The sequence below is a fragment of the Puma concolor genome, chromosome E1 (assembly GCF_028749965.1).
Source record: "Puma concolor isolate L17-30 chromosome E1, mPumCon1.1.hap2, whole genome shotgun sequence".
Lineage (NCBI taxonomy): Eukaryota > Metazoa > Chordata > Mammalia > Carnivora > Felidae > Puma > Puma concolor.
The window spans coordinates 37340320-37367316 of NC_141680.1; the positions used below are offsets into that span (position 1 = coordinate 37340320).

At 51.4% G+C, this 26997-nt stretch overlaps 1 protein-coding gene across 2 annotated transcripts in view; it reads left to right on the top strand.

Annotated features, from left to right (window-relative positions):
* Positions 1 to 26997, top strand: part of FAM117A (family with sequence similarity 117 member A) — a 43875-nt gene that overhangs the window by 4840 nt on the left and 12038 nt on the right. Inside the window, exon 2 of one of the 2 annotated variants that reach the window (XM_086687034.1) lies at positions 19932 to 20101. The exons of the other annotated variant lie outside the window; for it this stretch is intronic. Within the exon in view, the coding sequence (XP_086543160.1) occupies positions 19932 to 20101 (170 nt within the window). The remainder of the gene's footprint in view (positions 1 to 19931; positions 20102 to 26997) is intronic. 2 annotated transcript variants of the gene reach the window in all.

Sequence of the window (26997 nt, forward strand, 5' to 3'; positions counted from 1 at the left end):
AAAGTGGGGTGTGGTGGTAAGAGGACATGATTCTCTCTGGTTCCAAGTGCAGCCAGATCTCCAGAAAATTTGGGGTGGGATCGGAAAACTTCCAGTTGCGGTGGCCACGTGAGTTTTGCCAAAGTGGTTGGGGGGGGGGCTTTAATAGCAGAGAACACTTTACCCGTATTTTTGGCTACGTTATATCGAACGGTGTCATGGGCACCATGGCCACGCTCTTCCTTGATCTTACTCTTTGTCTCATGAAAGTGTAATTAACATACAGCGTTATATTAGTTTCAGCTGTACAAGATGGTTCACCCATTCTATACATCACTCAGTGTATTCCCTGGTCTTAATGGAAGTGTTAGAAATCAGGCGTCCTCGGGGCTCCTGGCTGGCTCAGTTGGTGGAGCGCGTGACTCTTGATCTCTGGGTTGTGAAATCGAGCCCCACGTTGGGTGTAGAGATTACTTTTTAAAAAAGGAAAACAAAGCGAGCATCCTCCTCTGGGTTTTTACGCTTCTCACGTAGAGCCTTTGTGCTATAAGGATTCACGCTTCAAAGTGTGATATGTTGTGGGGGCAGGTCTGCTGTTTCAGTCTGGCTGACACAATCCCATTTATCAAGTGCTGTTTGACACCTGCTCAAATGCTTTCCTAGTCATACCTGGGCTTACCCTTATTCTACAGGCAGTTTGGAGCCCTCTCAAGGGGCTGCAAGGGGAAAACCTGTGTCTCCTTCCCAATCTAGAGAGAAGGTGGGTACCTACCAGCACGTTGGTTGAGTGAGAGTGGACAATCCCTTCTTGGGTTGTTAGTAAGTTTTACCCCACTTTGAGGTGGATAGAACAGGAGCCGGGAGGAGTGGAAGCCGCCAAAAGATGAGTGGGAGACTTGGGCCACTTTTCCCCCTGCCTGAGTTGAATCTTCACAGAGGGCTCCATTATTTGGTTTGCAGGGTTATGAATTAACCAAACACGAGCCGCATCTATTCACATTGTTAGGTCAAAACCAAATCCTGATCTCTGAGAGAAAAGAGTTTTGAATTATATTTGAAGTTATAAATTATCCGTGCTCCAATTCCTCTCCAGCGGTGAGGAGCTTGTGAAGGGCTCGTTGTTCTTGGGAACAGCTGTATGGAGGGAGTTTCTCTACCGCCGGCTGCCCGCACTCAGGCCTCCAGCTCATGGTCCCCACCAAACCTCCTGGTTTTGAAACCTCTTCCCGGCGCTTCGCTTCTCTCCTCCACACCTCTTCCTCAGGGTCACTACAAAGCTGCGTGCTCAACTCGGAGTCTTTTAAATGTTTGTCCTCAGGCCCGAATGAGCCTCGGTTCACTTTCACTGTGTCAGGAGGCTACAGCCAATCAAGGGTGCATTTAACGAACTGAGAAGAACGCTATCAAAGTGTTTCATGATAGGGAATCTTTTAGCTCCAGCCCTTGAGGAACCTGGAACTGAAGTCTGGGCTCTGTGCAGACAGATACTTACCCTGCCCTGCTCACGAGCCCTAGATGGAGTGCCTTGAGCTCAGCATTGCCTGCGCATGAACAATTGTTACTTCCGGCTCCCTAATAAAAAGGGTGGGAGGCGGGGGGGAGGCCTGGGAAGATTCCTCTGGGGGCTTTGGTTGATCTGAAGCAGCAGGCCTGTGATCAGGGGCAGTGGAATCTTCTGTGTGGCTATCTTGCAAATGGAGGGTGGCTTTTGGAGGTGGAGGGAACTATGTTAATCAGCGCAGGCCCAGTCTACCCCCAGCTCTGTTACCTGAATCCCCTGTCATCTGATCCTAAATGAAAACATGCACGAGAGCCTTGTGGTCTCACCTCCTTAAGAGGCAAAGGTAGGATTAACCATAAGACTCCAAGAGCAAATTACTAACACGTCCACAAGTGAATAAAGTACAAAGCCAGGCAGGAGGAGGCATAGAATAAAGGAATATTTAGTGTTAGGTAGGGTCAATTAGAGAATTACTGGGATATTTCTAGTAAGTTTTTTTTTTTTTTTTTAATTGGCCAATGTGTTATTCTCCCTAAGGTTGAATTAAGCATCTACTCTCCTCTCTTCCCTTCCCTTTCAAAAGTGGCATTGGTGTGGCCCTGCCTGGTCAGCTGTGTCTCTTCACTTTCTCAGATCTCTTTAGGCCCTTCAGCCTGTGCTGCAAATTGTGTGCCTGCCTTTTTAAAAGGTAGGCACCTCATGTTTCAAGTTCAAGTGCAATGGAACTCACCCTGCAGCTTGAACAGATTTGAGTGTTTTTGCAGAGGGAGGGCCAGGGCAGATGGGGAGTGTCGTGTTCAATAAATACTTGTTGGATTGAGTTGCTGGAAAGGCAGCAGGGGTGGGGAGAGTGAGCCACACTTCCCCCAGGCTCATTTGAAATGGTTTTTCCCACTTCTGGTCCCCACACACTGTGCCCCCTTTATAATACCTCTCTGCAGCTACTTCCAAGGCAACCCCCCCCCCCCCACCTCCCCGAAGTGTTAGTGTTCTCTCTCTCTTTAAATCACTGGTCTCCTATTCATCCTGGTCATTGGGCTTGAAGCCCAGCTGGTGGCAAAGACGTGGCATTTCCATGGATGTCATTGCTAGGCCTGTAGGTTCCCTTCCCTTCGTACTTAAAGCCAGAGGGTGAGCTTGGGCAGTTAGTTACCAGGTCGATCCATGAAAACAGCCAACGTTTAGGATTTTGTTATGATTCCGTGAAAAAAAAAAAAAAAAGCCAGACTACCTGGCTTTATTTAGGCTTAGAAGTGGCTATGGGTGACAGGCCAAGGAAACCAAGATGAATACTGGGTACCCTTTCATTCCAAGTGGATTTACACCACATTCCTAGTAGTGTTATAATGTATAGCGAAGGGAAGCGGAAAAACAAAGTGTGAATCGCTGGCCTTTCTAGGCTAGGGAGCAGAACTGGCTGTGGGCCCGGGGTGGGGGTGGGGCGGGGTTCAGGCTTCCCCTAGAGGTGTGATCAGGCTGGGAGTCCCCCTCTCCCAAGCCAGACAGCATCCCGCTTCTCCTGTGCCTCCCAGGCCCCCAGCAAGCGGGGAAATGCTCGAAAGAGATGCCCGTCATCCTTCTCCGAGCCCTGGACACATGCACCGTCATCCATGGAGACTGTTCCTCTGCCTTTCAAGTTGCCAACCATGGGCCCGGCGGCTTAGTCAAAATGGTTTTATGCACCTGCCCAGCTGGGGGGTGGGGGCGGGTAACTTTGGACAGAGTAAGATTGTGATTGAGAGGAAGGAGAGACAGCTTCTGTTACTTCGACCTCCCTTCTCCTCCTCCCTACCCCACACACTACTGCCTTCCCTTGAAGAGTTTTCTGTGCTCGGTGCGTGTTTGATCGCCCACACGGCTTGGAGAGAACGGGCGCCCATAACACGTGTGCTCCCTGCCCCACACCTGCGAGCTGGCTGTAAACCTGCCACGCGGCCTCTGTCTGGGGATTGTCTTTGTAACTCATACCCATCAGATATGACAGACCAACTGGGGTTGAGGGTGGAGCTCGATGCCTTTTGGCGAGACGGAGGGGATGCAACCAGAGAGCTTTCTCACGGGATTACGCAGTCCGGATTTAGAGATTGTGAAGAAGGCGGTATGAGCCGTGCACCCGTGTGGCGTGTGCACCTCTCACTGCCGAGAGCAGCATCTGGGCTCTTTCTCACTGGAACTGCGGGCCTGGGTGGTTCTGTGTTCACAGGAGAAGTCGAAAGCAGCTCCTTCACACGGAAAGCAAAGTCGGTGAATCCCAACAAGTTTTTGTCTTGTTCAGGGAAGTTGAGCGTATAAGTAGCGCTAGCCTTTTTTTTTTTTTTTTTTTTTTTTTCAGCCCTGTAGGTGCAGGTGGCATTTACTTGTTTTCGCAGATAAGTCACCGAGGCCCAGAAAGGAAGTGACTTGCCCCAGACCACGTGACTAATAAAGCCCTGTTGCTCCTGATCTCAGGGCTCTTCCCACATCTGTGTGGAGAACCCATTGTGAATTTCCTCCCAGGTTGGCACCCTCTGCTGCCTGCCCCGCACACGCCCAGCCTTTGTTTCCCTTCTGCGTGTATGCCTGGAGCCCAGGAGTGGAAATCCGTTCGTTCGGTTGACCCAAAGAGAATTGGAAAGGAAAAGGGATGGCAAAGAGGCTTGTTCGTTCCTTGGGCACCCCATAAGCGCCTGTCCGTTTGGTGTGGCCCATTGGGAGGTGGTGGTTAGTGTATTCAACGTGTGATAGGATAGTGGCACCATTTCCGCGCGGAATGCGAAGCTAACCAGGGATAGATAGACCCAGGAGGCAGGCAGGGTTTTCCTGCCTTTGTGGGGTCACAGTCCTGGAGAGCTTGGGGCCATGTCAGGGAGAGACCCCTAAGATAGAGCCTATGGGAAAGGGCATCTTTCTTATATGTGACTGCTTGGAACCCCACAGAGCACCTGGGAATAAGTGCGGGTGTGCATTCCTTCAGTGGGGAGCAGGGGCGGGTGGCATGGTACCATGATGACAGCTTAGTCTTCCTTACAGGGAGGGAACCCCTGGTGCAAACCACCCTCCTCCCCGCCACGCTCTATTTGAGTGCGTCTCCCCCTCCTAGCTTCAGGTTACGTGGGAGTAGAGTCACTGTGACATGTGGTAGTGCCTTGATGAGACCAGCGTGCGCGCAGTCAAGGGGAATATCGGGGACTGGAACTCAGGAGAAAGCTCCATCATCTAGGGGCTTGGTGTCACGGAAAACTGCCTGGCCTGCTTCACAGAGGTCGCCTGGCCTCTCCCGAGAGGGTGACGGGCAGCTCTTCCCTCCTGACCTCTCTCACGAAGCTAGATTTTGTGTAGAATTCTTGAATGTTCTGATAGCCGTATGCTGACCTGCAGTGCTTCTCAACTTCATAAGGGAGAATCCCATTATGACAAATATTATCGAAAACAATTCTGTATAATAAAACTATTTCCATGGTTCATATAACTGCTTTGTTGTTGTTTTTTTGTGGGTTTTGTTGTTTAAAGAAACGAGTAACCGACTATTTTCTGTATCAGGTACTCTTTCTTGTCCCTTTCTATATATGAGTTCATCCCTAAGCCAGGGCACTTGAGCCCTAGCTGTTTGCATTGGAGGCAGGGAGAAGGGAGAGGAGCAGTGGACCCACCACCAAGTAGCAAGGGCCCCCTGGCTTCCATTTCATCTCGAACCTTCCACCCTCCGATACGTCCTTGTTTTCAAACAGAACACCACCCAAAGACCCAACAAAGGACGGTATGTGTGTTTATCTGAATGTGAGTGTGTGTCTGGAGCGTGAGTGACCACGTAGGTGTCGAGTAAGTGTGTGCATGTGAAAAAGTGCACGTGACAGAAAGCGAATGGCAAAAGCAGGTGGGGCCAGGGTCTGACAGAAGGTGAATCTGGGTAAAGGTTATGTGGGGGTCCCATATGCTGCTCGTGTGCTGGCATCTGTGAGCTTGAGATTATTTCCAAATAAAAAGTTTAAAACATGAGTACATGCTTGACTGGTGTGACTGGACCAGGAGTTCTGTAGAATATATGCTCTCTTCCCTCCATCTTATAACATCTCTTATTCTCCCCATTTAACAGACAGCAAAACTGAAGCCCAGAGAAGTAAAGTGACCACGTAGCGCACGGGGGCGAGGCAGGATTGGGGTCCACGTATTGACCACTGTAGTAGGCCACCCCTCAGGAGACTAGACCGCGGCTTGTCCTTACTCCCTGAGCGGGATAAGGGGGCCATCAGAGTCCAAGAACGATCGGGTGCCTGCCGTGGCGTGCCTGAGCCCCATCCGTGCCCCACGCTGACCCAGCCCCGGGGGTCAGCAGCCCTGCAGCTGTCTGCCGAAGTGCACTGAGTCCGCTCATGATGTCCAGGTACCTCCTCGGGGAGAACTGCTTCCTTCTTCTAAGAAACACTCTTAACTCTGCTCTTCAGTCAGCTCTCTACGTTTCTTAAAGTGCAGGAGATCGGAAGCCTGTCTTGCTCCAGAGCCGTGGAGTGATTCTATTTTGAGTTTTTACGTCCGCGATCGGAGGGTGAGAGCAGTCGGGTTTGGTTTAGAAAGCAACGCCAGAGTACGGGCCTGGGCCAGAGCGCTTTCTCGACTGAGCACCAGGCGGCCGGTGGGCCCTCAGGAGCCTGGGGGGGGGGGGGGAGGGGGGGACATTTATGCAGTTCGGTGCGGCGTGTCTTCCCAAGTGCCCAGGAGTTACAACTTCGTACACAAAGGGAGGGCTCGCTCTCAGTCATCGAAAACCTACTAACCACAGGACCCGCAGAGGGTACATCTGACCATCCCGCTGAGCCAGCAGAGGGAGAAGTTCAGACGCTGTCATTTGTTTCCTGGCCCCTTTGCTCGAACCCCAAACCACATGGTTTACAGCTCTCTGTGCTCCTTGAACCCCTTGAATTATTCCTGACAGTGTTGCTTAACCGATATTCCCCCGCCCCCCCAGCTTCCAGAATTGGGGTAAGCGAGTGAGTCTTCTTCTACTTCTTAACACAGAGAGTACAGTTTTGGCAAAAATTTAGTTTTAGCACGTGTCCTTTATCTGCAGGGCCTTCCTGTGGCCACCCTAGAGCCATGAGACTGGTTAAGTGGGACACCAAAGGATTTTTTTTTCCCCTTGGGCTCCAGCCAGTTATGTGAAATAAACCCATGAACATTTGCTGTATTATTACCCCAGCGCCTGTGGACTCAGATTGCTTGCCTTAAGGTGGGCATCAAGTTATAAGGGCTATCCCCGCTATTCTCCGATTCTTCTCGGCTCTGTCCTACCCCTAAAAAAGTGCCAGGTGGATGACACCCAGGGTCAGAACAAGATGCAGGAGGATGGGGGAAGACCGCCCCCTAATTCCTGTTGGGTCGTGTGCAGCTTAGCCGTGTAAAGGGGGCCAAAAGCTGTCTACTTAGATGGGATAGTGGCAAAGGAGCCTTGTTGTTCCAGTTGGTTTTTTTTTAAGTATTTATTTATTTATTTGTGTATTTAGCGAGAACGGGGTGGGGGAGGGGCAGAGGGGAACAGAGAATCTGAAGTGGGTTCTGCGCTGACAGCATAGAGCCCGATGCGGGGCTCAAACTCACGAACCTGGAGATCATGACCTGAGCCGAGGTCAGACACTTAATGGACTGAGCCCCCCGGGCACCTCTCAGTTCCAGTTCTCAGAGGTACAGATAGGACGTCTTGGTAATTGACCTCCCAAACTATTTCTCTGGATCAAATTTTCCTTTGCTTCAGGCGGCTAAACCTTTTTCTTCGCCTGACTTATAAAAGAAGATACCAATACTATTTAACAGCCCTTGATTTAAGAGCAGGCACAAAGCCCGTCGCGTACGGGGAAGGTGGCGTAACTTACCCCCCAGTGACATGTATTGCCCCGTCCACCTCTGTCTGTGCAAGCACGTGTAGAGAGGTGACCTGGCAAGCGTCCTTCTGCTCTGAAGTCATCAGTGGTCTTGGGCATACACTGATGGTAGGAAAAAATCATCATACCTTTCGAGGCTGTTTCTGGAGGGTCCATCTAATCTTGCTTTTCAGACTAGGTTTACCCAGGAGGCACTGCATAACCTTTGAGCCTCCCATCTGAACAACCGGAGAGATCAGGGCAGCATTGCAGGGGCTGTCCTGGAATGTTGCCCAGCACACTTTGGGGTTTTTCCACCGGTAGGGCAACAGCCTGGGAGTTTGCCTGGGATTTGAGGTTAGGCTAGGTCAGTTCCAGAGTGTCCGAGGCCGGGTGGAGAACCGCTCGGTGGGATGTAGCAGTCTCTTGGGTATCTCCTCTTTGCAGCCGGGGGACGCAGTAGAACTGGCAGAAGGAGATGGTTGTAACCAGAGAAGATTTTGCACAAGTGGGACAGCATGGTCCATGCAGCTTTGCAAGGCTGCGAGGGCTGAGCAGAGGGACCCTAACAGGGTTTTAGACCCTGAAGGCAAAGCAAATCCTGTGACCCTGTGACCGTAACTTCCTGGTCCTGAATAATTGAGCAATTGCTTCTTAAAGCCCCCCCTCCCCACCACCCCTCAACCCTGAGCAAAATGAACCTGAGTCAGTGTTAAAAGCAGAGAGCCTGACAGGTTCCAACCTAGTGAGGTGTAGCCAGAAAGCAAATGTGCCCTCTGAGCTCTGATGTCTGCTCGCCTGGTCATGTGACCAGACCTTCTGCCTGTGGCTAGCTGCAGGTAAACTGAGCACTGTTTATACGCTCCAGCTTGGTCTGGGAGCCCACAGCACAGCTGTCTTGATCAGCCACATCTCCCTTTGAATCTGTGAACTTGTGCCCCGCCCCTGCCCCTTAACTTACCTTACCTTGCCCCAGATGATAGCGTGGGCTCTGAACTTTCCATTTAGCTGAATTGGTCACCGGCCATCTTTTATTTACCCTTTAATAGTTGGGGAATTCTAGAACTAGAGGAGGCTCAGACTCCTCTGCTGTCACTCCCTGCCTTCTGGGGGTGACTCCTGAGACATCCGGGGGCATATAGTTATCTCTCCCCAGAGCTGCTTGGGGGCAGTCCTCCTCATCTAATTATGATGAGCCAGGAGGTTCTTCCTTGTATCCAGCTAGACTCTCTCCTATTCTAACTAAAGTCTGTTTGCTTTCCTTTGCTTTTGCACCCGTGCCGAGGACTGATGAATTCTAAGGCCTTAGAAGCTACCTTTCCTTTAGCCACTTTTACCTATGTTTCCAAGATCTCACTGGTTTCTCCATTCCTGTGACAAAGCTAATTGTGGCAAATGGATGCCCAGGGGTAACTTAGCTGGGCATCGCTGAGGTTATATCCACTTCCGATTGTGTCTCTGGACCTGGAGGAGCCCCTTCAGTCTGCCCATGGTCTTGGTCTTGCTCCTGGGATGACGTGACCTTTCTTAATTTAACGTTACCTCCTTCATTGGGTATCTTTATTCTACCTCGTACTGATTTACATCTTTCAATTCCTTGCCTCAGATGAAGCCTCATTCGCTGTTTCGTTTCTTCTCGCCCACCTTCCCTTTCCCCAAATTAGAAGTCCAGAGCAGTGACCCAATTGAATTTGACTACAACCTGCCAAGATTGAAATGTTAAAGGGTTTAGATCCTTGCTGAGGAGGGGACGGAATTTCCGTCTTCCCAAATCAAGCCAGTTCTTTTTTTTCCCCCCACAACTTTTATTTCGGAGAATTTCAAACCTACAGAAAAATTGTAAGCACCACGCACACCCGTTTATCTTTCATCTAGAGGCACTGATAACTTTTTGCTACAATTGTCAAATCTCTCTTCTCTCCTTCTGTGTATTAGGTATGTGTGTGTCTAGACTTACGTGTGCATCCGTATGTGTGTTTTGTTTGTTTTTTGTGAACTGTTTGGAAATTACGTATATCGTGACACTTCACCCTTAACCTCAGTGGCGGCTCCTGAGAATAAGGCCATTCTTCTACATTATCATTGATATCTCTGCGGGAGAGAGAGAGAGAAAGAGAGAATGAGAATATCCCAAGCATCCCAAGCAGGCTCCATGCTGAGCATCGAGCATTGAGCCCAATGCGGGGCTCAATCTCACGACCCTGGGATCGTGACCTAAGCCAAAATCAAAAGTCAGGTGCTTAACCAACTGAGCCATTCAGCTACCCCCAAAATAAAAATAAAAAAAATTCTTTTGGGTTTTGGAATCATCAGCGCGGAGTGGGGGGAGGCAACAAAACAGGGTCAATCAAATTCCGTCGAAGACTAGGTATTTTGCGTGAGTTGGGCTGATATTAAATTGAATAATAGTTGCTTACACAGATATTGCTGTCCGGCAGTTTGCTTGAGATCAGGGAGAAGGCAGGCTGGATGGAACTAAAAGTAAGTCCTAGTTTGTTCACAAAGCAGACGTTATTTTGACGATTTGGAGCTCTTAGTTCTTTTCTTTCTTTCACCCGCTTTGCATTCTCCTCACCAGAAAAGGAATCTCTTCATTTTTTAAATTGTCTTTTTCTTCCCCTGGGCCCCGCCCAAGATGCCCAGCGGGTAAAACAGTGTTCCTGAGACCCAGGTATGGTCACCCTGGTTCCTAGCGAGGGAAAGGACTAGAACTCTTCTAACCCGTGGAAGCCGTTCCTCAATGAAAGCAGCCAGCCAGTCAGAGACTGGAGCCGGACAGTGGAGGACGGGGGTGGGAATTATACCCTCAAAAGTCTTCTCCTGGGTTAAAAAGATCCGCATCTCCATTGTCTGCGGGGCCCCGGAGAAATCAGTTCGCCTCTACACGAGGGTGTGTCACAGGCCCCCCACCTGTAACACACCGGAAACTCTGCCTCCTGTTCTGTAGGTGAGTTCACGAGAGTATGGGGTGCACACATTCAGAGCGGGAATTGCTGAGTTTCAGTCACAGGTGTCCCCTCGTAGGATTTGTTGTGGACGAACCTTCTCAGTCTCTGATGCTGCCTTTCCCTCAGTTTATCTTACAAGGCTACCTGGGAGCTGACTGGATGTTGTGATTCCTTCTTGACTTGATAGGAATCAGATTGTTGCGAGAAGTGAAAATACGGAGGGGTTTGTGCCCGTCCTCCGAGTTTATAGGCCGCCCAGAGATTCCTCACTCCCAAATAACCGTGGGTGGGGATTTTTTTTGTTTGTAAGAGAGAGCTAGGCTATGTGCTATTTATGCTACGCGTGCAAAGTCCAAGTAGATCCCAGAGGAAAGCGTGATCCAATCACTAACTGCTAGTATTTTGTTTTAAGGATGTTGAAATCCTGCAGAACTCTTCAGAGAATTCAGATAAAAGGTGAAAAGTTCACACCACTTCCTTTTCTTCTAACTGCAGGTTCTTGAGAATCGAATAACTGAGTAACTGCTGTCTACTCTTTTTGTACGCGCACACACACACACGCGCGCGCACGCGCATACACGCACACTTGAGATCACCCTTTTCCTCCTTGCTGCTACAAAGAGTCAGCCTCTTCCTTATTTTTTCCCCCCACAGTGACATCTTTAGATGGGTTGCTCCTGGCCCTTCTCTCCCGCTTCCCATAGATGTGGTCTGTGTGCTGAGAAGTCAGACACGGCCAGAAATGCCCTCACTTGTGCTGCACACTTAACCATGGACTTAGGAATTCACTGAGGGTCTGGCTGAGTGGTTTCTCATGCATATACAAATATCATCGCTCTTTTCTGTTTAGGTAAGCCTTCGCGGTAAGGGAAATGTGATGTTACTCTTGTTTCCTTCTTTCTTTTTAGAATCTGGTTTCTGTAGCTTCTCCATGTCGTGGTTGAAAATGAGCTCTTTGCTCGGCGCCGAAAGAAGCTTTGTTTAAAGCCCCAGGTTTGATTTTCCCAGCTGGGATGGTTGGGGTCTCCTTGGGCTTTCCAAGGAGGGCTTCTAACTCTTGTACAGTCATGTTGGGGATTTCAGTTTGACCACAACTTCCCTCCAAAACCCACATGTCCCTGAGTTAAGCAAGCAGTTCGGCAGCACTGGACTATACAGGTTGCTCCGAAGATCTGTCTGCAGTGTTTAATCCCAACACACGTACTGAAATGGAACAAGAATCCTTATAAAGCTTCTGGAAGGAACTTCCCCTACCGACTGCCAATCTGTTCCTGGGGAAGTGTTTAGAAATTCTGATTCCCTGTTTCACTTTGCTCCTCTCCAGATTCACATCCCACCCCCCCTCCTCCCCCAACAAAAGGGCCGCATCACAGCCTGGAGGGGGGGCGGGACGGGGCAGGGCCTGCTCCCTTGATGGCCAGCTTTATGCCCTCGGCCTCAGCTTCCCAGACTGCCCCGCCCTGCCAGCTCCTCTTTCTGAAGGAAGATGCCTGCCGGCAAGAAGCAGATTGTAGAAAAACACGTATGCTCTGATCTCATTTTTATTAAAAAGACAGATGCATACACGCGTGCGTGGCGAGAGCTCAGGAAGGGTTGTGTACAGGTGGCGATCTCCCGAGTGGGGACACGCATAGTTGTTATTTTTCAGTTCCTGCTCACCTGCATTTTCGTATTCCCTCCAATGCAGGTACAGCTTCTGTTACAGTATGTGATCTCTCTTTAAGAGAGGAGGCGAGAAGGCTAGTGCTGGTAATGCTCCAAAGCCCAGCAACGTGAGAAAGTGACTCCCAGCTCACTTGTGAGACCAGCTGGTTGTTGAGTTTTGGCCACGTGTGCGACCTCGCTGGCTATCTTTCTCCCTTTTGTAGTCCTTCTGGGGTATTTTGGGACCACTAGGTCTCACGTTAACAGAGGATGAGGGAGAGGAGCCTTGTCTTACTTCCCAAGCTTCTCCTGCGTTGCTTCAAAGGTAGCAACACGAGTGAAGTCACCCCCCGCCCAGATGCCCGGCCGGGACCCTCTGGTCAGCGGCTGGTTTCTCCGTGCAAGCTGCCAAACCACCACCCCACGCTCCATCTCTGGCCACGTTGAGAAAGACAGCCACAAAAGCCTCACTTCCTGCATCATCTGCTGCCTTCCTCCTTCCCCTGACCCCCTCTTGCCCTTCTTCTAAGCGCCGTCATCCTTCTTTGGGTTCCTGGGGGGGGGGGGGGGGGTGGTGCTGGTGTGGTCAGGCCTGAGCTGATCTCCAGCCAGGGGATAGGAGGGAACAGCAGAGACAGTGTCCTCCTTCATCCTTGTCCCCGTGCCCTCTTCCCATATCACTGGTGCTTATAGACTGGCGTGTCGTGGGCACTCTGGAGGAGTCCGCCGGTCTGTGGTGGTGCGCCAGGCCCCTCTTGGCCACTCTCCGTCCCGCGTCCTGTCTGCTCTTTGCTTTCCGCCCCCTGGACCCTCCCCCCAACGCACAGACACCTGACCGCTGGCCCTGTCCACTCGGAGCCCCTGTCCCCGAAGCCATACAAATGCAGCAGTTGGGAAACCGAACCAAGTGGCGCTGGAAGATAGCACCTGAGGCTTCTTATCTCCGGCGTGCGCTGTTGTGTTTTGTTTTTTCCATTTGCCGTTGCCCAAGAACCCAAGCCTCCGCCGCTGCTCAGCTGCATGGTGAAATGGCCTGGCCCCGTGCCAGGGTGCTTCGCCAGGTGGTTGGGCTGTGGAGGCTGCTACATGCGATGGGCCGATAATACCCCACAGCGCTGTAAACAGGACACTCCACCCTCCCGCAGGCACCCAGCTGGTGCCCGTCCCCCCCGCTCCGCCACCCCCCCCCCCCCAAGGCCTGCTGCTTTGTCACGGGCCCGTCGTGATACGGGCGTTGCTTCTCAGCTAGGGGAGCCGATTGTCCTGTTTCCCTCCCCCCCACCACCGGCTTCCCAAATCTGAGAGGGGTACTTTCCAGAAATGAAACCAGTTCATCTTCCAACCGCAAGCAACCGTCGCAACCTCTCAGTGCTGCTGCTTTAGCTGTACTCCCACAGTGGCCTCGCAGACCCCAGTCCCCAGATCTTTCCGGTATGTCCGTGAGGGCTCAGCCCCGTTTCGACGACGCTCTCACTCGGGGGACTTCTCAGGGGACGGTCCCACCTGAGCTAGGTCTCCGTGGGCAGCACAGCTTCTCCAAGCGGCTGTGTGTCCCTCTCCATTTATTCAGGGTGGTGCCCATACCGGCTTAGACTGGCATTAATAAAGCAGAGGCTTTGACACTGGAGTAGTGCACGTTCCCAAGGGATAACGTGGCTAGAGCTCGTTCTCTTCCTAGGCTCCTTCCCCTCCCCCTCCCCCCCCACCGCCACCTTCTGTCCTGAAGAATCATGGAAGAGGAAGGGATTAAGTGACGTTAACTGGTTCAACCTGATCTGTCTGGTGAAGACTTTAAAGCAATTTTGCCTCTCATCTTCTGCTCTTTAGAGCATCCCTAGGAGGGAACGTAGGCTGGGCTCGGGCTCCTGTTTGCCAGATGGGAGAGCAGGCGCAGTGAGATGGGATGGCAGTGGCTGCAGTCACATCACGAGGTGGGTAGAGCCTTGGTCCCAACTAACTGGCTCCCTCACATCAGAGCTGCTTCTGGATCTGCGGGGCCCACGTTGCTCCAGACTGTCGCCCCCTTGAGGGTGACACAATGCATGTCACTGTCTGATTCTAGCTTTGGATGGTGTTCCATTTAGTGGCGGGGGGGGGGCCGGGGTGGGGGCGGGGGGTGGGGAGAACTTGACACCTTGGTTTTGCCCTTTATTGGTTTTGGTGCCCCAGATTAGCAGGTGCTCCCCAAACCATTTAGGGTTTTGAAGTAAGTGGTAAATTTTCTTTTTCTATCAAAATCTAAGTTTCCACAAAGTGCCCTCCTCCCCTTCTTTCCGAGCTTGAAGGGAACGTGGCATTTTATTCTCTCCAGAGGTATTGGGACATGCCAAGAGTCTGGGGGTCAGGGAGGGGAAGTGGGGCCTTGCTGAGGTCTCTGAGACAGAAGGGGAGTCTGTCACCTTGTGGCTGGTAGGAGCTGTGCCAGCACTAGGATGTGGTCACTGTCGAAATATGGCTGAGGCCCTGTTGTCTTTGGAGGAAGAGAAACTGAGGCAAGGCCTCCAGTTTGACTTTGATGCAATGAGATCCTTGCAAGTCTGGCAGAGAGGCGGGCATCAGAGGCTGCTGGTTCTGGATTGGGGTGCTTCCTGTCCATTCCTATCCCTGTCCCACTCCTTGTTTTCTTTTTTCTTTCTTTCTTTCTTGCTCTTTCTTTCTTTCTTTCTTTCTTTTTCTTCTTTCTTTCTTTCTTTCTTTCTTAATTTCTTTCTTTTCGGTATTGTTATTTTTATGTACTTGGAGGAGTAAATCAGGACCCATGATGCCCTCAGAGTCTTTATGAATAACTTTGGTGCCAAAAAGCATGTAGAGTTGACCAAAGTGGGTGGTTGGATTCTCACAGCAAACTCCAGGATTCTGGGTCCCCCCTCGCCCTGGGAGTCCTGGGAGGACAGTCCCATCCCTCATAGTTGTCCTTGAGGTTAGACTCCTACCAGAGCTCATGAGTGGGGTGGGATATGAGGGGTAATGCATACGGATACCAAATGGGTGTGGTTTAAAAAAATTTTTTTATGTTTATTTATTTTTGAGAGAGAGGGAGAGACAGAGTGTGAGCAGGGGAGGGGCAGAGAGAGAGGGAGACACAGAATCCGAGGCAGGCTCCGGGCTCTGAGCTGTCAGCACAGAGCCCTACATGGGGCTCGAACTCACGAACCGCGAGATCATGACCTGAGCCGAAGTCAGACGCTCAGCTGACTGAGCCACCCAGGCACCCCCAAATGGATGTGGTTTAAATGGTCCCTAGGAGATCATAGAATCCCAAGGTCTCAAAGACTTTAAAAAGTAACCCAACCAACCCAGGAAACAGAAAATCAGCCCAGACACCTGGGCAGTGCTTGCCCTCGAAAGGTTTCCTTCCCCAAAAAGGGGCTAAAAGGACAATCCTTCCTGCAGGTGCAACCTCTCAGGATGTTCCTGATGCCGAAGGGCCAGGAGCCTTTGTGGGGTGATTGAGGAGGAAAGAGTCTTGGGTTTAGGTGTTAGGACCACCTCGGACCTTGTGGGTGACCAAGTCTAGCCCGATCCTGGCCCCCTCTGGCCCTTAGTTCCCTTTACAGTCCCCCCAGCCCCTTTCAGGGCTGACAAGGGAGTAAAGACCTGCATTAAAACACCGTGCAGATGGGGTGAAACTCGAAAGTTCTATATAAATACCAGCAAGTCCTCGTGGTCCCCGTAAAGGAAAAATCCCAAAGATGCTTTTGCTGCAGCTTCTGCCGAGGGGCTGGGCGAGGCAGTTCCCAGAGATATCTCCCCCTGGCTGCTTCACCCTCCAACCCCCTGCCCCTGCCCAGGAGCCCTAGCCCTCTTTTGCACAGCGATGAAGCAGCCGTCAGGATCACGGCCTTCTGGCCTTTATGCCAACCTCTTGCTCATCTGCTTCCCACCTGCCTCTCTGTTACTCGGTCACGTCATCCTATAAACTTGCTTTCTCATCCCCGGGGTCTCATGGGCACTTTCGGCGGACCACAGGGCAGCAATGTGACATCTGACCTGCCTGCCAGCCTGTGTCAAAACCTCCACAAAATATCTGGACTGCCACCGTTTGGTCTTAAATCCAGGATAGGAAAAAGAGTGGTGGACGGGCTTGTGTGGAAGATGAAGCTGGGGCTGGAACCCAGCATGCCTGTCTCAGGGAGCAGAAGAGAGAGGTCGGGCCTTCCTGAGCCGGGGAGAGGAAGAGACAGGCAGGCCTGGGGGCTTTATTCATGGGGAGCGGGTTGAGCATGGATGCACAGACTTTGAATCCGTGGTATAATTAGAGGAGGCGTCCCCTTGTAGTAACCTGTTTTGATTTTACACGGAGACTTAGGTACTGCCCAACCACCAGCCCTATGTCCTAGGTGTTGTGTGGGGTACAAAGATAAGTTAGGGACAGTCCTTGGCTGCAGGTTGTTTATTATCTAGGAGTTAAAATACTCGTAATCCAAGAGAGAGGATGCTAAGTACTAGAAGGGCACAGAGTGCTGGGGAAAATCAGAAAATCCCGAGATACTGTTTCCAGGAAATCCAGAAGGCTTCGTGGAGGTGGAGTGGTTAGGCTGGCCCTGATTCATGGGGCAGATTTCCACCGTGGGCACGTGGGCAAAACCTCAGAGGAGGGAAGGCTCCGGACATCGGTGGGAAATGGTGCGTAGTATGGCTCGTCCAGGACTTTTGGAGAGAAGGGACGTGCGCAGGAAAGGTAAGGGCTTGGGACCAGAACCTGAGAACATGAGGCCTTTGGCTACCACCTTTGAAAACGAACCTTTGAAGAGTTTTTGACAGAAATGTTAAGATCATTTAAAAGGATAGCTTGTAGGTCAATATGTATTATTTGGAGAAGTGTTTATGGTATCAGGTGAAAACGTATTGGAAAACAACATGTAAAAAATGATCCCATTTTTAAATTTTATGTGTTTTGACATTTTTTAATTTTTTAATTTTTTTTTATAGTTTATTTATTTTGGGGGGGGGGGGGGAGGGACAGGTAGCGAGAGGGAGAGAGAGAATCCCAAGCACACTCTGCCCTGTCAGCACAGAGCCCGAGGCAGGGCTTGGACACACGAACTGGGAGATTATGACCTGAGCTGAAATCAAGAGCCAGACGCTCAACCAACTAAGCCACCCAGGCGCCCCAAGATTTTTTCACTTTTTAAGTAATCTCTACACCCAACATGGGGCTTAACCTCACTACTCTGAGATCAAGAGTCACATGTTCCACTGATCTGGGCCAGCCAGGTGCCCCCTATTTTGTATTTGTATTTTATTTATGTATTTAAATTGGTTTTATTCATTTATTTTGAGAGAGAAAGAGCACAAGTTGGGGAGGAATAGAGAGACAGGGAGAGAGAGAGAATCCCAAGCAGGCTACCCACTGTCAGCACAGGACCCAGTGTGGGGGGTCGAACTTAGACTGTGAGATCATAACCTGAGCTGAAATCAAGAGTCAGGCGCTTTACCGACGGAGCCACCCAGGCACGCTCCCCGCCCCTCCCCCCCAGCCCATTTTTTATTTTAAAGCACACACACACACAGCAATAAGGCTGACATGGTTATATCTATCATGGTATTACCTGTGATTCTCTTTGGATGCTGAGGTTCGAGGTTTTTCTTTTTGTTTGTCTATTTCCCTACTTTCCCACAATTCACTTACTACGTTTGCAACATGTCATTTCTCGTGTGTGTTTTTTTTTTTTTTTTTAATGTTTATTTATTTTTGAGACAGAGAGAGACAGAGCATGAACAGGGGAGGGTCAGAGAGAGAGGGAGACACAGAATCCGAAACAGGCTCCAGGCTCCGAGCTGTCAGCACAGAGCCCGACGCGGGGCTCGAACTCACGGACCGTGAGATCATGACCTGAGCCAAAGTCAGACGCTTAACCGACTGAGCCACCCAGGCGCCCCATTTCTTGTGGGTTTTAAGTGAGCACATATGAGAGCTGAGGGAGAGGACTCAGAAATATGCCAGGGATTAAATAAAAACAGACTGAAAGTTACCCGCGTTGTAACATTTGTGATACGTGAGTCGCGAGCAGGGAGACCCCTCAAATGTCCAATAATATGGGAGTGGCTAAGCAAACTACCTTTTACCAACCTGGTGGAACATATGTAGTCATTGAAAGTGATAAATATGTAGATTGTCGATACTTGGAGATGCGTATGTGAAATGGGTAGAGCAAAGCAGAACACAATGTGCGTTTCATATTGATTACAACTCTGTCAAAATGTGTGTAAATGGATCTGGATAACATACATGGTGTTAGTTTCTCTCTTTTTTTTTTTTTTTCTTTTTTAACGTTTACGAGCCACCCAGGCGCCCCTCACTTAGCATAATGTTTCAAAGTTTCATCGTGTCGTAGCATGTATCGCAATTTCGTTTCTTTTTGGGACTAGTAATCCATTGCGTGCACACACCACGTTTTCTTTATCCAGTTCATCTGCTGATGGGCATTTGGTGGCTTCCAACTTTTTGGTGGTTGAATAGGACTGCTGTGAACATGAGTGCATATATATCTTCTCAAGACCCTGCTATAGATTCTCTTGTATATTTACCTAGAAGCGGAATCGCTGGGTTGTATGGTGATTTTATGTTTAACTTTTTAGGAACTGCCAGCCAGTCGGTGTCTTTTTAATATAAAGCTCTTCAAGTTTATTTATACCTACAGTCCCCGGTTCCTTTTGCTCTGCTTAATGCACACATGAATTGTCAAGGGAATACTGCAGATGTGAAAGCGTTTTGCTCTGTTTAAAGGAAAGAACCTTTACAGATCTCGAGATAGTAGAATGTTTTGAATGTGACCATGGAAAACAGGGTCAACCCAGATGATTGAAACTTACACATGATTCCAGAACTCTTAACATCTTATGACGGTTTCAACTTTGACCTTCTCCCCAAACTTAACGGAGGTAAAAATTAAATGAATGGATTTATAATTGCTTTATTATGCTTGTCCCATTTAACCTGAAGTTGGAGACAGTGGAGGGATCCCAAAGACTGATTTTCCTTTTTTCAAATTTTTTTTAATGTTTATTTATTTTTGAGAGAGAGACAGAGTGTGAGTGGGGGAGGGACAGAGAGAGAGAGAGGGAGACACAGAATCCGAAGCAGGCTCCAGGCTCTGAGCTGTCAGCACAGAGACCGATGTGGGGCTCGAACTCACAAATCACGAGATCATGAACTGAGCCTAAGTTGGACACTCAACCGACTGAGCCACCCAGGTGCCCCGGAGACTGATTTTCCTAAGCTGGATTCCTTAGCTGGATTCCTCCATCCTGGGTGGTTGAAAGGAGTTCTGTTGTTCTGTCACCTAGGTTCGCTGAGCTAACCAGTCTTGAAGGAATTATAAAGAGTCCTTCAGTTATTTGGGTTGATTTTGTTCAGTGCTTAGGAGCTCTGCCGTGGGTGCCAGAGAGAGGCAGGGCAGTGGATAAAAGATTGCTTTTTGGCCACTTAGAGTTCCCTCATTAATGATGGGAAACAGTCCTGCTCCCCTATGGAGACTTCGGAGTTCACGTTCATAGTCCATGAGGAACAGGAAAAAGATAGAAGACATGTATAAAGTAACCCCTCATCCAAAGTAAAAGGATGTAAATTGTTTCCAGTGATAAAGTCCAACTGGTTAAGTCAGGAAAGTTCCGGTCAGACTGTATTTGCTTTTTTTTTTTTTAAGTTTTTTTTTAAACATTTATTCATTTTTGAGAGTGAGAGAGACATAGTGTGAGTGGGGGAGGGGCAGAGAGAGAGGGAGACACAGAATCCCAAGCAGGCTCCAGGCTCCGAGCTGTCAGCACAGAGCCCGACGCGGGGCTCGAACCCTCGAAGCGTGAGATCATGACCTGAGCTGAAGTCGGATGCTTAACCGACTGAGCCACCCAGGCGTCCCAAGACTGTATTTGCTTTTATGGGCCGCTCCATATTCTTGTAGGAGGGAGGTGGATACAGGTGAAGACGTGGCAGTCACGTGAGGCTTCCTAGGAGAGAGAAGCTTGGTTACCACGTCTCCCTCCTCCGTGCTCATGTCAAGGTGTGCGGGCTGTGCTCTCTTCCAGCCAGCGTCCCGTGCTCCGTGGCCCCAGAAAAGTCAGTGTGTAGGCCTCAGCCACCCCAGGTCCGACGTACATTCTCCCTGGACACCATCCTCAGCTCCTACCTTCTGGGCCAGTGGCCACGAGATGCTGATGGGGCTTTCACCTGCTGTACCAATGACAAGGCCACCCAGGTAATGACGCGCTCTCCTACTGGGATAAGGATGGGGGGAGGGGGCTGGCTGAGGAGGCTTTTTGTCTGCTCACCAGCTCTGTCACTGGAATGAGCTGTCCTGGGGTTTGGCTGTGAATATGCATCACGTAGCTGTTCATCATCTGGTATTTACCAGGTTGGTTTCCTCCGTGAACTTAACGTGAGAACAAGTTTGCATTCCACCTGGCTGGTGGAAGAGAGAAGTCAATCTGGGTTTTCCAGTTTGGCTGTGAGTCTTCGTGTGTGGGTAAGCAAGACTTGACTTTGGACTCTGTTCTGCGTTCTAAAAAATGAGATTTTACCTTTCTAAACTTAAGCAGGCCAACATTCAGCCGAGTTTGCATTCCCCAGACAACTGGAAGAGGTGGCCAACAAGTGTGGTGAGCTAGGAGAGATCCCCGGAGCAGTAGGAGGGGAAAGTTCTCAGATCATGAAGACTTGACCCCTTGCCAGCAGCCCGGTGGGATTTCAGTGGGCCCATTCAGGTCCTTTGAAGCCCAGGTCCCCTCTGTCAGTCGTTGTCTTCCTGACAGTCTTTTCAGTAGGAATCCTTAACTTGGAACGAATCTGTGCAGATCACCCAGTCTACTTGTCAGCTTTTGAATAAGATAGTGTTCACCCGAGCAAGGAATCATCTCCCATGTGAAGTTATACAAAGATATTTCTTGTTTTTTTAAGTTTTGTTTTCTGCATTTTTAAAAATGTTTATTGATTTTTGAGAGAGAGAGAGAGAGAGAAAAGACAGAGCTCATGCGCATGAGGCGCAGAGAGCGACGGGGACAGAGGGTCCAAAGCGGGCTCTGTGCGGACAGCAGAGCGCCCGAAGCGGGGCTCGAACTCAGGAACGTCAAGATCATGACCTGAGCTGAAGTCGGACACTTAACCGACTGAGCCACCCAGGCGCCCGTGTACAAAGATACTTCTTAACCTGATTCGGGACTTCACCATGCTTAGCAGTCGTCAGGAGTCAAATCGTTTCCATTTTGATGCAGTTCCTCAGGAAAGAGGAAACCGGGTGGGAAGAACACGGGCTCAGAGGCAGGCCTGCATCCTGGGGGGTCCCGGGCAAGTCAGCTGTCCCTTTTCTAGCTGGGAGTGTGCGCCTCTTCTGCTCGCTCACAGGCGGGGTGACCGCCACGCACGCAAGCGTCTTGTGTCCTCCCGTCCCCCTACCTCCTCTGTTGTGCGCATCACGTCAGTCCCTTTCTTTCGTTTATTTTTTTTTTAAATGAGATTCATTTTCAAATGTTGCCGGCGAACGTTTGAAGGCCCAGTACTGTTCTCGGCCTGTGGGATGAAGAATGAGGAAATGAGAACAAGATTTGGCCTCTGTGAGTCTGGGTGCCCGTTCCATGAAGGCCAGTGAGCAGACAGCCAAGGGATGAGATGAGACCAAATGTTTGGCACAATTTAGAGGAGAGGAATTCTCGTGGGAATGCCCCACCTTGAACCAACAACAGTTTGCCGCAGCCCGGATCAGCGGGCCTCTTTAGATCCACAAACAGAGTGCGAAGGGAGGACACGCTCCAGCGGCGGACAGGACAGCGGGGGCCCGCTTCTTTGGAGCCCTGGGCACTGCTGTTCCCAGCATTCTTAAAAAAAAATTTTTTTTAACGTTTATTTATTTTTGAGACAGAGAGAGACAGAGCATGAACGGGGGAGGGGCAGAGAGAGAGGGAGACACAGAATCCGAAGCGGGCTCCAGGCTCTGACCCATTAGCCCAGAGCCCGACGCGGGGCTCGAACTCACGGACCGCGAGATCGTGACCTGAGCCGAAGTCGGACGCTTAACCGACCGAGCCACCCAGGCGCCCCAACCCCGGCATTCTTTAGAAAGGCCGAGTAAGATAGCTTTACGCTTTGCCCTCCCGGGCCTGGAGCACCCACTCCCTTTCTTGTCGCAAAGGAGTGTTTAATCCAAATAACGTATCTGGTCGGGTAGGACTTCGAGGGTGCAAACTTGTGAGCGCATCCCCCTCTGACAGGCGCAGGCTTCCGGGTAGCCCACCTCTCCCCGTCTCTGTCACTTCCGGCCACCAACCTTCTAGGAAGCCTCCACCCCACTCCTCGGAGAGCGTTCTCTTTGTCAACTCAAGGCCAGGCCGCCCTCAGATGTTCCCTGGCCGGATTTAGAGGCCTGGGCTCTAGGCTGTGTGTTTTCACTCGGGCCCCAGCTGCAGGCCAGATCTTTTATATAACAAGTCTGGGCTTCTTGCCACAGCAAGACAGAGGTCAGCGATGCGCCTCCGTGGGTCTGGCAAGGCCAAGCCGTGCAGCTTTCCTCTTTTCCCGGGATGGGCTCCAGCCCTCGAGGAACTCTTAGCAACCTGTCAATATTGTGGCTGCGGGCAAGAGGTGGGAGAATTCTGATCAACGTAGGCATCCGAACCAAAATATGCACTCTGCCGGTCTTTGATTCCTGGGCCTTCTGGGAATTTTCTGCTTCCAGGTTTTGGGCTCCATTCGCATTCCTGCTTGAGCCCCCTGGCCTGGCACAAGCCACCTCCTTCAACACTGGTGTTACACTGGGAAGCTCTGAGGCTCTCCTGACGTCTCCCTAAGTAATTGGTGTTCCTTGTCTGCAGAGCACGGGCACGTCCCCAGAAAGGACTAGAGATGAGGGAGGGCCTTTACCGGGGAGAGACAAGGGAGCATGGGCCAGGGTAGAGGGAGGGTGGGGAGGCGGGATTTACTGAAGTCCTTGCAAGCTTTTGTGTTGTTAAAAAACAGATGGGGCGCCTGGGTGGCGCAGTCGGTTAAGCGTCCGACTTCAGCCAGGTCACGATCTCGCAGTCCATGAGTTCGAGCCCCGCATCAGGCTCTGGGCTGATGGCTCAGAGCCTGGAGCCTGTTTCAGATTCTGTGTCTCCCTCTCTCTCTGCCCCTCCCCCGTTCATGCTCTGTCTCTCTCTGTCCCAAAAATAAATAAACGTTGAAAAAAAAAAAATTAAAAAAAAAAAAAAAACAGATGGATGCCAGAACCTTTTCCTGATTTCTTTGACCCCACCCCTGCCTTCTGCCTCTTCTCTTCCAGCCACACCAGCGGCGTAGCACGTCTACTGTACCTGGCAGGCAGGCCCTCACTTTTGCCTCCTCATTTGCCCCCCCCCCCGCCCCAGAGCCAGCAGCTAGAGTGTGTGTGTGTGGGTTTGGAGACCACATCAGCCCCGGCGTTCCCGGGACACGCTTTGTAGTGAGGGCGGCAGCCAGAGTTAGGCTGAGCGGCTCCCCCCTCTGAACCTCCTAGAGCGAGCAAGAACCCTGCCTGTTCCAAGCAAGTTTCTGACCTGGGCAGCGAGCACAGAGCACCCGCCACTTAGGTAGCCAGTGGGCACGCTGCATTCTCGAGTCTTCCTCGCGAGGCAGAAGACGGTTACCCAAGCCTTTGGGGCAGGGGAGGAAGAGAGGGGGTATAGGTCTTGTTTGGGGGCGTGGGTTGTTTTGTGAAGTTCTGCACGTTCGGAGCCAGGAAGAGCGATGGGAGAGAGCTGACCAGCTCTCCCAGAGACCAGCTTGGTGAGGCCCAAGGGAGAGCTTGGGTGCGGCGGGAGTGGGGCACAGAGTGGCCAGCCCTGGGAGGACGGGCAGGGCTCCTGTGTGGGGTCACCGTCATCTGGAGGAGGTTCTTTGGTGTCCTAGAGGGCCTTGTGAGGATTCTCCAAGTCAATAGGAATGTTCTCCCCTCTCTGGACCACCTTCTTCCCAGGTCAGCTGGTAAACCGGTGTTGGCCACCGAGTGCTCTGGGCTGGCCCTCTTAGTGGCGGGGCTGGGGACGGGTGATGGCCGCACATGCCGGTGGTTGTGGTCACCCCTCCCTTCTTGCTGTGCAAAGCACGAGTGTCCCCAGGCACTCTTCTGGAGGGAGGAAGTGATCTCGTTGGTCTCATCCTGCAGACAGACGGGACCCTGGGCACCTGCTCTGCCTGGCTCCCTGTTCTATGCATCCCGGCCCTGCTTCCTCCATATGCTCCGGGTGAGGCACGGAAGCCTCTATGGTAGACTTTTTTGTCTTCAGGCTTGATTTACCTTTTGGGGGAAAAAAACCCGGCTTAAGTCCCTGACGAACCTCATTGGAGTGTCTTGTAGGCCAGAGGCAGAGTGGCATACTTTGTCTGGGAAGCCTTCCCCTTCTGTGACTTTTCCCTACTGTGCTCTCTTTCTGTTCCCTGCTCTTCTTCCCAAGCCAGCACCTTAGCACTTAGTGATGACACACAATTCAGCGTGCCCGTCACAGGCTTTCCTTGTGGGTGTGGGGGGCCTGGGCACGGCGCCTGTTTTCCAAAGTGGCGAGCATATGGCTTGACGACAGCATGGCGCATTTGCAAATGGGTCCATGATGGAAAACCTGAGAGTTCCGTCGTCAACTGGAGGGCCAGAGACCGCGGCCTTGGCCACCTGCAGCCCGAGCTCTTGGCGTGGGCCGGCAGACCACCCTCAGAGCCTTTCCCTGCCTGTATTTCGCCAGGGTCCCCAAGGAGCTGATTCCCTGCTGAACTTCAGCTCGACATGTGGTTGCTGACCGTCTATACCAGGTCAGGCACCACGCCATTCTTCGTGCCCGCGTAGGCGTACTGAGCCATGTTCCCAGGGCTCCGGTGGTGACTGGAGCCATCATGGCCAGGACTCTTGCCTTGGAGTCCAGGTAGAAACTGAGTTGGGTCGGGGGCAGTGGAAGAAGTTCCAGCTTGGAGGCTTTTCAGCTCCACGGGACCCCTGCCTTCTTGTTCTACTAGGCCGTTCTTTGGAAAACTGTCCCCCACCCCCACCCCCAGCCATCCTTCCACATGTAGCTCTGGGAGCCCGGGAGCCCGGGAGCCCAGAAGCCCAGGCAAGGCTTCCTTGGTTTGACCCACATCCAGTGTTGCCCAATCCAGGCATCATCTGCACAGTTGGCTGATGTCACTCACGGCAAGTGAGTAGCCCTGCTTCTCCCTCAGCCGCTCCCCTTGGGCCAGGGTGTTAAAATAAATCTGTTCCGATGCATGAATCCCCTTGACAAGCACGACATCTTGGTCTGCTGACCTCAAGCCCTATCCCGCTTCCAAAGGATCGTCTGGAGTGACCGCTGCCATTGCCGTCATGCGGCATGGCTTGACCCCGGTTGTGCCATAAACGGTTGCTCTTTGAAGGGTAGCCTTCCTTCGCTGTGACTTGTCTGTACCCCGTGGAGACTTTGGCCCAGACCTCCGTGGTGAGACCCAGAGAAGTGGCCTGTCTATCCACATGCGCTAGAAACAAGGAGCAGGGTGTGGTCCCCACTCTTGACAGTCTGAGTTCAGTCGGAGGGGCCCAGACCCATACTCGTGCACGGGCTTGCCCAACAGATACCCCAAGCCAGCGCGTAAACACCTTCAGATGGGATGACCTATTGAATTCAGTTCCTGGGGCTGCTGTAACAAATTACCTCAAACTCGGTGGCTTAAAACAACATCACTTGGTTCTCTCGCAGATCTAGAGGCCAGAAGTCGAATTCTGTTTCACCTTCCAAGGTGCTGGCAGGGCCACGCGCTCTGAGGAGGCTCCCTGCAAGCCTTGGCTTGTGGCCACATCACTCCAGCAGCTGCCTCTGGGGTCACATCACCTTATCTTCTTCCCTGGGTGTCCAATTGCCCTCTGTCTCTCTTGTAAGGACACTCGTAATGGCCCTATTTGTCTGGATAACCCAGGATAAGCTTCCCACCTTGAGATCCATAATTTAATCACATCTGCAAAAACTTCATCGTAGAAGGTAACATTTACAGGTTCCAGGGATTGGGACCTGGTATCTCTGCAGGGTCATTTTTCAGGCCGTCACACCTACTGACCTCATCTGCTACTACCTTGCCTCTCACTCACTCTGCTCCAGCCATGCTGGCCTCCTTATCATTCCCAAACACACCAGGCTTGCTCCTGCCTCAGGGCCTTTGCGCTTGCTGTTCCCTCCATCTTGCCCACTCTTACCTCAGATAGTCACATGGCTCACTCCCTCAGCTCCCTCACGGCTTCCTTCAGACATTCCTTTTTCAGCGAGGATGTCCCTGACCTTTACAATGACGTTCCCCTGGTGGCTCAGTCAGTCAAGCGTCTGACTTCGGCTCAGATCATGATCTCATGGTTCGTGGGTTCAAGCCCACGAGCGTCGGGCTCTGGGCTGACAGCTCAGAGCCTGGAGCTTGTTTCGGATTCTGTGTCTCCCTCTCTCTCTGCCCCTCCCCTGCTCTCTCTCTCTCTCTCTCTCTCAAAAATAAACATTTAAAAAAAATTCTTTTTTTAAATGATGTTCCCCTGCCCAGCATTCCTATCCCCTTTTTTTTTGCTGTGATTTTCTCTTATGTCCCCAAGCAGAACATCAACTCAGAGGGGACAAGGATTTTTGTTGTCTTGTGCCTTGTGGTGTCCCCGGCGCCTGGAACGGCACCTGACACGCAGTATACGTTCTGTAACTATCTGTTGAGGGTATGGATGATGTATATACTCTGGGCCCATCTGTCCAGAGCAGACGCGGAACAAAGGAGCAGCCAGCACGAGGTGGACAAGTTAAGAGAGTTCCCCGAGGGAAAGGCTGGGAAGAGTTGGTAAGACAGGTCATCTTAGGGGCGCCTGGGTGGCGCAGTCGGTTAAGCGTCCGACTTCAGCCAGGTCACGATCTCGCGGTCCGTGAGTTCGAGCCCCGCGTCGGGCTCTGGGCTGATGGCTCAGAGCCTGGAGCCTGTTTCCGATTCTGTGTCTCCCTCTCTCTCTGCCCCTCCCCCGTTCATGCTCTGTCTCTCTCTGTCCCAAAAATAAATAAACGTTGAAAAAAAAAATTAAAAAAAAAAAAGACAGGTCATCTTAAATGGACAGCCCCGGGCATAGAGGTCCAGGGTGAGGCCAGGCGTGGAGATCCAGGGTAAAAG